Source organism: Onychomys torridus, chromosome 21, assembly GCF_903995425.1.
Source record: "Onychomys torridus chromosome 21, mOncTor1.1, whole genome shotgun sequence".
Lineage (NCBI taxonomy): Eukaryota > Metazoa > Chordata > Mammalia > Rodentia > Cricetidae > Onychomys > Onychomys torridus.
The window spans coordinates 28,869,040-28,881,431 of NC_050463.1; the positions used below are offsets into that span (position 1 = coordinate 28,869,040).

General features: G+C 39.0%; 1 protein-coding gene and 1 non-coding gene across 12 annotated transcripts in view; both read right to left on the reverse strand.

Annotated features, from left to right (window-relative positions):
* The window catches only part of Birc6 (baculoviral IAP repeat containing 6), a 185,646-nt gene that overhangs the window by 21,285 nt on the left and 151,969 nt on the right, over positions 1–12,392 (reverse strand). For all 11 annotated transcript variants that reach the window (XR_004943402.1, XR_004943403.1, XM_036171155.1 and 8 more), the window contains one exon: positions 11,812–12,022. Coding sequence is in view for 9 of the 11 variants with exons in the window: in XM_036171155.1 (XP_036027048.1) it covers positions 11,812–12,022 (211 nt within the window). In the remaining 2 variants the exon portion in view is untranslated. The remainder of the gene's footprint in view (positions 1–11,811; positions 12,023–12,392) is intronic.
* On the reverse strand, positions 4,127–4,230 carry LOC118572073. The gene has a single exon (XR_004943448.1). It is a non-coding gene; the product is annotated as a U6 spliceosomal RNA (small nuclear RNA).

Below are 12,392 nucleotides of genomic sequence, written 5' to 3' on the forward strand. Positions count from 1 at the left end.
CACATTCACACCCACAAACCGAAAATAAACAAAAATGTTATATATATTAAAAAAAAGAAAAAAAAAAAAAACAACTCCAGACCTCAACATTATCATATTAATGGCCTCTACTAACATACTGTCAAAATTAAGTCAGATATTGCTCTATTATACTATATCAGAATTACGTGGCTTTATATTTCAGAAACGGAACATACTTCAAACATCTATTTTCTTGGTAGTGCAAAAAGGAAAGCCCTCTTTAATCCCTTCTAGTTCTAAAGCTGGAAAGGACCAGAGTGAATAAGCATTTAAAAGCACAGCACGTAAAGGAGCAGATTCGGGACTGCTGGGAACTAGCACTGACGTTTATCCAGAAAACAAGAACTACACTTATTTCTTTCAGGTGAAAAGCCCTCTGCCAAGAATTATAGTTTAAAGCAAATTAAGATCAAAAGAAAATATGATTTTTTTGTAAATAAGATAGATGGTCTCTTGAAAAAAAAATTACTGTAGACAACTTATTTGCCTCCAGCGTCTCTAAAAAGCATCTAAGTAATTGTTAAATATGCCTGACAAGGACCTCTGTGAGACATGTCCCATGATTAATTTAAAGCCTAGGTTTTAACAATACTTGTTTTTAGTCTTACTTAAACTCTCTCTAACCTAAAGTGCCAGCTTAATTTTTAATGATTTAAATGAAGGGGTGGGGTGAGCAGACAAGCTTCCATGCTTAGGAAGAATAAATGAGTGACATTGGGAAGCACTTATAATACAGGTACAGGAGCTTTTTTAGCTCCAATATCTTAGGTCCTGAATATCACCAGACACAGTAATGGCACCATATGTGTGCACAAAATGGGAGTGCCACAAATAATATATGTCATCAGTTTACTAAGGAATGACCCAACTTATCCACAAAGAAATACTGGGGTTGGGTTGTTCCTTGGAGCTCTGGGTTCAGTCCTCAGCTGGGGTGGGAAGGTGGGGAGATAAACACCAGCTTCACTGTTTAAAACACAAACTAAAAAGATTGTCAGAGCCAAGGAGATCTCTGTGAGCTCCAGGCCAGTGAGAGCTACACAGTTAAAAACAAAACAAACAGAAACTGTTGACAGACAACTGGACCTGCCTGAAGTCACCATTTTTAAAAGGAAGGCCTAAAGATGTGGCTTTGTCAACTGCGTCTTGATTAGAGAGTCAGGACTTCTATGTTGTCTGTAAGAGGCAGAGACACAGAAGAAACCAGGACAGTTTTCTCACAGACATCAAGTCGGAGGTAAGGAAAGGGAAAGTCTTGATTGAACTGTTTAAAAAAAAAAAAAGGTTTATTTGTCTACTATGTATACACTGTTCTGCCTGCATGTACACCAGAAGAGAGCACCAGATCTCATCATAAATGGTTATGAGACACTATGTAGTTGCTGGGAATTGAATTCAGGTCCTCTTAACCGCTCAGCCATATCCCCAGACCTGACTAAAGTTTTACAAGGTAAGTGTTAATGGAACTTAAAAGAGAATAAGAGAATCCAATTTTTACTTTTTATTTTTCAGAGAATGGGTCGAATAATCTCATTTCAACTTCAGTTGGTTTTTTTTTTTTTTTTTTTTTAAGGAAATGGGGCATCTCCGCCCCATCCCAATCCCACACACAGGGTTTCTCTGTGAGGCCCTGACTGTTCTCAAACTCACAGAGATGCACCTGCCTCTGTCTCCGCAGTGCTGGGATTCAAGGGATGTACCACCAGCACCCAGCATTTTAAACATGATGGGTTTCTTTTCACTAATACACTGTGAGATTGCTAAGAAAAGTGGAAGTTAAAAAGAAAAAAAAAAGATACAAAGAATCTTGCTCTGAAGCCCTGGCTGTCCTGGAACTCATGTAGAAAGGCTGTCCTACACCAGGCCCAGATGTTAATTACTGATTTAAGTTCTCATAGTATCATTCTATGTCAAGCCAGTATATATTTCTGTCTACTAGATAAAACAAAAATAACATAAATCTAAGTGATTGTATTTAATTTTTTGTTTGTTTGTTTCTGAGAGAGGGTCTCAACTCTATAGCCCAAAACTTCTATGATAAATACTGGGATTGCATACATGTGCCACCATACCCTTCAAGCAATTTTAAAAGTGTAGATCTTATATAAGAAGTTAAGGCTGATCCAAGCATGATGTCAAATGCCTTTAATCCCAAGATCAGTCTGGTTTACATGGTATGTTCCAGGTGGGTCAGGGTTACATAGTAAGATCCTGTCTTCAAGGCTGTACCAGTAGTAACTATAATGTATCATGTGATAAACGCAACACTATACTAGAACTCATCCTCAGTCATGAAGTCTGGCTTGTGCTCAAGAAACTGACAAGCATCAGGGTAAATGAAGCGGAGATGTTATACTCACCAAAATTAATTTAAACTGGCAGGGGGGGAAAAAAGAAAAGTACCAATTAACAGTTACAGAAATTCATGTTCATGAAATTCTGGTTCTGATCCCTTATGATTAGTATGAAACTCAGTACAGTGGCCCTGGACTTGTGTAGCAATAAACACGTAATTTCAGGTTTTATACAACCATTCTGACCCATTGTACATCTCTGTTATTTCTGATCTCTTTACTTCTTAGGAGACCTGACCCAATTTCACTACTTAAACTCTGAAAGAAAAAAAAAAAATCCCTGTATAAAACATCTTGAAAGTGGGAGCAGATACTTGAAATGCACTATTGTGGTATAGTTCTCCTCTCCCCCATACACAACGTGGTAATTTCCCAAGCAGCATATTACAGAAGTAGCTAGGTCTGTAGTGATCGTAATGGAGCTATTGGCACTCCCCACAGGAGAAAGGGGAATGGAGAGGGAAGCACAGGACCCTTATGTAAGAATCCAGCCATTATTCCTTCTGGTCCCCAAGCCCCTAGTTGTAAGACATCCTGGGAAATGCCAGACTATACAGAAAATGTAATTAACTTAAAGTGGGATTCCGTAATGCAGTGTCTAGAAAGCTGTTATCTATCGTGGGTGAGACTTTGTTGGGCGTCACCCACACTCTGGAAGTAAACTCGATAAACTCACTGCCTTGCTCTCACAAAGTGGTCCTTTCAAAGATTAAAAAGCCATTCCCTCATTTTTGCAAGTTATTTTAATCCCTATTATGGGAGTACTCTGAACCAACAAAAAAGGCCCGGCACAGTAAGTTGCTGTAGCTAGAATGCAGGCAAAGCATTCTTGGGAATCACTATGGATAAGTGGGCAAAAATCCAAAAGAGTAAGGAGAGTGTGAAGGGGAGTCCTGCACAGTGGGGGCTCCCTTCCAGACCCCAGCTAGGCACAAACTACACCCAAACACCTGTTTCCACAAAGAGATCCTTTTTTAAGCAGGGAAGAAAAGTTGAAATGGCTGCTTTCTGGCTCTGACAGAAAAAAAAGACAGCAGGTGACCTTGTAGGTCTCATTCATAAGAAGAGAAAAATGGCTCAGTGGTTAAGAGCACTGACTGCTTTTTCAGAGGTCCTAAGTTCAATTCCCAGCAACCACATGGTGGCTCACAACCATCTGTAATGAGATCTGGTGCCCTCTTCTGGCCTGCAGACAGAACACTGTATGTATAATAAATAAAAACATCTTTAAAAAAAAGAGAGAGAGAGAGAGAGAGAGAGAGAGAGAGAAGAAGAGAAAAAGGGAGGTCTGTGTTAGAATGGGATAGAATTCAGTGGTAGAGGAGATAGATGATGAGGGAGAGGAACAAGGGAAAGGATGTCTGTCCCAGAGGGACAAAGGACTGCCTCTGGCAAAAGAGGAGACAGGCATGGCACACAAGCGGTTTAGAAAGGTAAAGAAGAACACCCCATAATAGGATGAGGTGTTTAATTTTAATTGGGCATATTAATTAGGTGAGCTAAAGGGAGATCAGAAGCCCCCTTTAGCTCACCTAATCTCTGGACTTCAGTAGTCAGCCTCAGGAGGAAGATTTGGCCAAGTAAGGGAAAGGACCTTGGTGGCCAGCTATAAACCTTAACAGTTTTCAGCAAGGCAGAGGGAATGGGGGAAGGGCAAGGCCTGCCAGAGCCCCACTCTTCAATGGCGGTTCCTTCATTGTGCCAGTTTAAGAGTCAAGCCATGGCATACAACTTTTTTCTTTCTTTCTTCTGAAACTATGGAATGCTTCATGAATTTGCGTGTCATCCTTGTGCAACCATGCTAATCTGCTCTGTATCGTTCCGATTTTAGTCTCTGTGCTGCCGAAGGGAGCACCATAACTCTGAAGGTACTGAACAGACACAACTCTTACACCATAGCTGCACTAAATGAAATCAAGATTGTGTCACTATTAATTCTGTCTTCAATTAAGCACAGAGGAAGGAAACAGGAAAACAGAGTAAGACAGGTAATGGACATCTTCCCTTCTCTTCTCCTGTTTGTAAAATGCTTCTACATTCTACAGGAGAGAGAAAACTTCTTAAATCAGTGTCCCAAAGCGGAGGACTATGCATGGTGGTGGTGTGGTGGCACCTTTAGAATCCCAGCACTTGAGAGTATCTCCTGCCTTAGGCCTACAAAGTGAGTTCCAGACCGTCTCAACGAAACAAAGCAAGACTATATGAATGGTGGCTAAGCCATGTATTAAATTAACTACAGAGAGAAAACTCCACTTGAGAAAGAGCTTGGTAAAACCTGAGGTAATTTTTAGTTTGCCAAATCTCCCCATTTAAAATACCGAGCAATAGCATCACAGACCACTTCTATTTACTTCCATTTTATTTTCACTTTTTCCACTACCACATAACATGGTATTTTGTTTCAGCACTCCCTCTCCTTTCTCAGCCCTGAGCGTCTATTTTCTGTAGTCTGTTGTACAACAACAGTTTCCTCTGAAATTGAAACATTTTATCCCATAGGAAAGCTCCTTAAGAAGAAAGGTAAACAACTCTAAATAGTTTCAGGAAGTCCCTGAAACTGACCAGATTCTCTCTCTGTCAAGAGTAAGCAGTAAAAGCTGAGACACCCTCTTAGGAGAGGAGCTGAGCTGCAAAGACGACTCACAAGCCAAAGGGCAAAGACTCTGAGGTGGGACCAGCTAGCTGTCAGGAAGAGGTTTAGAACTGAGCACCTGGAAGGGGCACTCTCTCCAACCTGTTGAGCAACCTTCAGCTGAGCAGTGTGTTCTAGATTTCCCAGCGTTTGTGAGCTGTCACCCATGCTGGTGTGTGCCTCAGTGATGCAGCTGTCTGTGAGTTTTTTCTGCTCCTGTAAGTAAGCCCTCCCCCATACTCCCGTAAGTAACCCTAATAAAACTCAGAGTCACCAAGTTGGACATTCATGGTGTCTGTACTTTGGTCTGTTGTGGCTCCCTATCTGGGGTGAGGAGACATGTGTGCTGCATCTCCCCAGAAGTTGTCACATTACAGGTCTCTTACCTTGTTTCAATTATTACACACACCACACACACACACACACACACACACACACACACACACACACAAATATTAAACACTAAAATCCACATGATGGAAATCACAAAGATTTTGTCTAAGTCTGGTCACCTTATTTACTATACTTCCCAAACCTATCCATCCATTTTTTCCTGCAAATTTCACAATTTTACTTTTCTTTAGAGCTGAGTTGAATTCCACTGTGTATATGCACATACATTTTCATTATCCATTCATTTGGCTGGCTCGATTTCCCTGCTTTTATGAGTAATACAGCAATACACACAGATGTGCAAGCACCTCTGTGGGAGGATATAGAGTCCTTGAGGTGTATGGACTGGAGTAGTACAGTTTGGTCATATGGTAGTGGATAAAGATTCTTCTGTCTCCATATCCTCACTAGAATTTGTTTTCTTATTTTCTATTTTAAAATCTTTTTATTGTTTAGTCAGGATTTTTCTATATAGCCTGGCCTCCTGGAACTTGATCTGTAGACTAGCCTGACCTTGAATTCAGAGATCCTCTTACCTCTGCCTCCTGAGTGCTGTTATTAAAGGGGTTTGTCACCACCTCCTGGCTTGCCATTTGTTTTCTTAAGTACACTAATTTAACTGAAGTGGGGTGGAACCTCAAGTTACTTGCATTTCTCTGATAGCTAGGATGTTGAATAGTTCTAATGACTTATTGGCCATTTGTGGTTTGTTTTTTTTCACTTTTGGATACAAGGCATTACAGATGGGATAAAGGTTTAATTGCAAATTTGTAATGATCAAACTATTTATGACCTGTTTATGGCTGGGATTAAAGGAATCTTAACCTGCATTAGGGTTTACAGAACTGCACACTGAAAACTGAAAGATGAAATTTATTCAATAATTCTGAACTTAGTTCACATTGTATCACATTGTTTTTAATATATGAAACAGTATTTCAACCATTTTTAAGACAATCTGATGTTTTAGAGTTCTTTTTATACCTAAAAAGACTTACTAAGAGATCCACTTTATTAATTCCCACTGTTGCATGACTTTACATCCATGAACACTTTGTTTAAATAATCATCGGCTGATGGATATATGAATCTTATTTTTCCATTTTTCACTTTTAAAAACAATGAGAATAGGGATGAGAATAAGATGGCTCAGTAGTTAAAAGCACTTTCAGGTCTGCAGAGGAACTAGATTCAGTTCCCAGCACCCATATAGCAGTGAACAGCCATGTATTAAATGTTTCAGGAGAGCTGACACTGTCTTCTGATATCTTGTGGGTACTACACACATGTGGCAAATATTAAGACACAGTATTTTTTATAAATCTATTCAAAGAAGAGAATAATTATGTTTCTTCTTTGAGAATATAGGTTAACACATTTCTAGGAAAAATAAAAAGCTATCTTATTCCACTTACAGCAAATGGCATTGTTTCTGACATGATGTTACTGGATTAAGACAGACTCTAAGTAAGTGACAGCATGGGTGCTCAAGATCTAACGGCTTCTTCACTTACCAGGCACTCTGGAGTCTGACAAAAACCTTCCAATTAAAAAAACTGACCTTCAGTCAAAAACAAAAACTAATCTGACTGATGATTAGGTCAGTAAAATTCCATGATATACACACAGGGCTTTAGAAAAAAAAAAAAGGTTGTGGGCTTTTTTTCTTTTCTTTTTTTTTAATTAGCTGCTGCACAAGTTTCCTACATTTACAACCTTAACGTGAATGTACATTCAAACGTATACATACTCTCTTTTTCATTTCTGCTAACTGTATACTCAGAGACCATAATACAATGTCTCAAATGACTGGGACTCATCAAGCCTAGAGCTGATAGATTCCTGCCCAAGCAGTAGGATCCATTTCATAGATCTTCTACCTGGGATCATTTTGCATGCTGGTGAGGAGGATGCTGAGCAAACTTGAAGTCTGAGTTATATAACTGCTTTTTAATTAATTTTAATTAAAATTATTTAACTAAAAATATTAAGTAAAAAAAATTTTATTTTTATTTTTTTGTTTTGTTTCCCTGAATGTACATACATAGCATACTTGCCTGTGTAGGTCTGCAGAGGGCATCGAATTCCCTGGAACTTGAGTTATATACTTTTGTGAGCTCCCATGTGGGTGATGGGAACTGAACCTGAGTCCTCTGCAAGAGTATCAAGTACTCCTAGCTGCTGAACCATCTCTCGAATCCCATGGCTTATCTATTTATCCATCCATGCATCCATCCATCCATCATCCATCCACCATCCATCCATGCATCCCTCCATCCATGCATCCATCCACCCATCCATGCATCCACCCACCCACCCACCCATCCATCCATCCACTCACCCACCCACCCATCCATCCATCCATCCACCCATCCATGCATCCACCCACCCACCCATCCATGCATCCATCCACCCATCCACTCACCCACCTACCCACCCACCCACCCATCCATCCATGCATCCACCCACCCACCCACCCATCCATGCATCCATCCACCCATCCATGCACCCACCCACCCACCCACCCACCCACCCATCCATCCATCCATCCATCCATCCATCCATATATTCATTTATTTAGGTTTTTAAAGACAGGGTTTCTCTATGTATTTCTGGCTGTCCTGGAACTTACTCCATAGACTAGGATGGCTTCAAACTCAGAGATCTGCTTGCCACCATTGCCTGGCTCCATGAGTGCTTTTTAAGTCAAATGTCTTGAATAATGTCTTGTATTTCTACCTAGGAACTAACTTTATATCAAGTCCATAATATATCAGCAAGAATTTTATTAAACACCAAATTTCTCAGTTACAATTCTCAGGACACAATTGCTGAGATGGAAAGGCTGAGAATGGCCTTATACTACCTCCCATTCCAACCATTCAAGTACATTCAGAGATCACCTATCTGTAACAAAAATTATACTAGATTGGATAAGATCACTATTGAAATTTTATTACATTTTTAAAAAAATATTTTATTTATTTATTATGTATATAGTTTTCTGCCTGCACAGTAGAAAAGGGTACTGCATCTCATTATAGATGGTTGTGAACCACCATGTGGTTGCTGAGATTTGAACTCAGGACCTCTGGAAGAGCAGTCAGTGCTCTTAACCTCTGAGCCATCTCTCCAGTCACCAGAAATTTTTTTATTACATTTTATTTGAGGGGGCATGCACCTGCCTTGGTAAGTGTGTGGAAGACAGAGGACAACCTTTATGAGTTGGTTCTCTCCTTCCACCATATGGGTCATCACACTCAGCTCAGTAGTCTTATCAATAAGTGCCTTTACTTGCTGGAATCACCTTGCTAGCCCTTATCACCACTTTTAAAGATAAGAATCTGAGACCCTTCATCTAGCCTTGATTTTACATTTAATGGCACACCCAACTTCTTTGGGTTCACTGAATAGGAAATGACTTCTTTCAGTGCTAACTTTTTACAGAGTCTGGAACACAAACACCCTCTAGTCTTCACTTAGCCAACTACCCCTTTTTTTGAGGGTGTGTGTTTATGATTTTGAGCCTATACATGTAGGCAACTACTATCTTCAAATCAGAGATCTTCAGAATGAAGATTATTTCTTTTAAAATGATCAATGTTAAATACTGTAACTCGGGAGGGAGGTACTTTTTTTTAATGCTTGGCAAAAAGACAAAATACATGTTTTTTGTTTCCAAAGAAAAACAGGTAGTGTTTATTTATTTATTTTTGTTGTTATTGTTAAAGATTTATTTATTATATATACAGCATGTATGACTGCAGGCCAACCGAGGGCAACAGATCTCATTACAGATGGTTGTGAGCCACCATGTGGTTGCTGGGGATTATCTGTCTGTCTGTCTATCTATCTATTATCTATCTATCTATCTATTATCTATCATCTACCTATCAATCTATCTATCACCTATCAATCTATCTATCTATCACCTATCAATCTATCTATCTACCTATCTATCTCTCTATCATCTATTACCTACCTATCTACCTACCTATCTACCTACCTACCTATCTATCTATCTATCTATCTATCTATCTGATTTTTTGAGACAGGGTTTCTCTGTGTACTTTTGGTGTTGGATCTTACTCTGTAGATCAGGTCGGCCTCAAACTCACAGACATCCACCTGCTGGGATTAAAGGCATACAACCACCACCCGACCAGGTGGTGTTTTAAGTCTTAACTCTTGGTAGACTAAAAAAGGATGGATCTGACTTTGTGTGAAATTAAAACTGAACTTTGTATCAAATCTTGAATGGGAAGTGTAGATGGGACAACAGTAGGCCTGACTCCCTTTTCTAATTAGACAGCCCCTAATCCCAAACAGAAACCACTGGGATCTTAACCAAGCAACATTCACAAGCCTTAACACAGAACATCCCAGCAAAGGGGGTTACTAAGACCAGTCACCACACAGGTTTTTATGGATAGAAAATATCAAACGAAACAAGCTCTGTGGACAGTTACTGTGGTTTCACATGTGTGTTTTGTTATTATGAGTCTTAAATCTGAAATATGATGTGCTTTCCAAATAATTAATTCTGTATCTGAAATAATATATTTTCAGAGAAGCCGAAAATCCATTCAAAAAATTATATAGCATTTTGTATGGACAGGACTAAGAAAAGCAAAGATAAACAAGGGTATTAACTACCATTTACTGCAAAAAACTTATTCCTAAATATCTTAGAATTCCTTGTCATAGGTCCTTTACAGGATCCACCAGGGTTATTATAGAATAGAGATATACACAATTTAAAGATACTTTTAAACAATATTTTGAATTCAAATATTTAAACAATAGTCTGCCTCCCTGAGCCCTGGGATTAAAAAGCATGCAGTATCACCTGGCCCGGAGTATATATTTTTACTGTTATGGTTATAATAGTTATCCCAAACACAAAACAAGGCAGAGAAATGCAAAGCAGATCCCCATCTTGCTATATAACAGACATGTAGTTAAGAGCTACATGTTTTAGAGTACAAGAGCAAGAGACACCACTTACAGGGACAAGATGCGCACTTAAAGACATCACTTCAATTGGACAATATGATTTGGGTTCAATAGTGGCAAAATATTCTTTTAATAGCACTACACTGGTTTCCTAGACCCCAAACAAAAAGACCGAAAACGGAGGAGAGAACAGAGCAGAACAGGCCAAACACAGTATTATTTTCTTCTACACAACAGAAAATTGTCAACGAAAATGGACCTTTCCAACTCCCTTTCCTAGTAACAGAGTAACGTGAACCTTCATCTTTAACAACAACAACAACAACAAACAGAAACAAAAGGCCTCTCTTCACTGCCCATGTTGGCTTCAGTCATCTTTCTTTCTGCTTTGGCCGCCTAATCAGCTACAAACAATTGCTACCACTCCTGACAGAAACTACAGCTTTTTGTGTGTTTACCAAGTAGCCTGTCTTCTAATTTCTTCCAGTGTGTGATCCTTGCCCAACTGGCTAAGAGTTAGTACACTGGGCCAAAAGAGAACCATTCTTTTTGGTGACCAATTCAATGGCATTATTTAAACCTGTAACATCTAAACTGTAGATTCTTGCAAAACAACTGGGTACAAAGATGAGAAAGAACATTCATTGACTTAGAAGTCTACTAACACACACAAAAGCTTCCATCAGTAATAAAAATGCCTTAAAAATATCTTTAAAGGCCATCGTCAAGGAAAATTGACTGTGAAAAGGAAAGAAAGGCTTTCTGGATTTTACATTTTTCGTAACAGAACTCATCATCTTCAAGTATAAACTTTGACGAAAAGAGAATTAAAAATATTACTGTTCCAGAAGCAATTAGCTTCACTGTAACTCCAACAAATAATGACTGATCTTCTAATTTCTAAGAAAGGCTATGACATAAACTATAACGTATCTAAGTGACAAAAGTAATGTATACACACACATATTGGACACTAAGATTTACTTGTATAGGTTTATATTAACTTCAAAACTGTATGTATGAGGTTGTTATAACAAAATAACCTAACCACCCAACAATAACTAGACAAAGTAAAATGCAGTATCTTTAATGTAGAGAATTAGAAATAAGAACAATGTCACTGGAGTGTATAAAATGACACTTGAAGGTGTCTCTGAATTCAGTGCTGAGGGAAATTAACATCCTTTGTACAACTGACACACTGTTAGTAAAACCCATTATCTATATCTATATTACTCAGAGGGACAAATAATAAACTATTGTGATAAACGGGCATAGGTATAAGATTGGATGGATACGTGCTCTTTGTGTTGATATATTCCTTGTCTGTAGTTATGTGTGTATATGTCTGTATAAATAGTATATGTCAATAAAGAAGAAAAGCTAAAAACATTTACAGAACTATTTTCAAAATGTTTAAAAGCAAAGTCAAATGAAACAAACATGGTGCTGTACCTTAAGCGGTTGGTGTAGGTATCAACACAGGTCTTCATTTTGGCCAATAATGTACCAACAGATGTCTGCCCTTCTGACTGTTCTTCTTCTTCTTCACCATTCTCTGTAGACAGAGGCAACAACAGCGGCACCATAGATGTGCAAGAAGCAATGGCCCGCAGCAATTCTAGCAGAGCCCGGTAGAGTGGCACATGTCTTGCCATGTCCAGAACTAAGGGAGAAAAGGGAGAAAGCATAGTTAGAACACATGCCATGTAACAGTATCAACAGCAATACTGTCACAGGGTTAACGGTTGGTGACTGGACTAGCAACACATGAAGCACCACTGCACTTCTAGAAAACAAGGAAGATATAGAATAGGATGGAACACGCATGGTGGTAATTATTATTTTGTTTTGTTACATATAAAATTGTAGTGTGAGCTGTTTGAGCCATGCCGGGTGGTGGTGGCATCCACCTTTAATCTCAGCACTTGGAAGGCAGAGGCAGCCTGGTCTACAGAGCAAGATCCAGGACAGGCACCAAAACTACACGGAGAAACCCTGTCTCGGATAAACAAAACAAAATTTGTGTAGTGGGA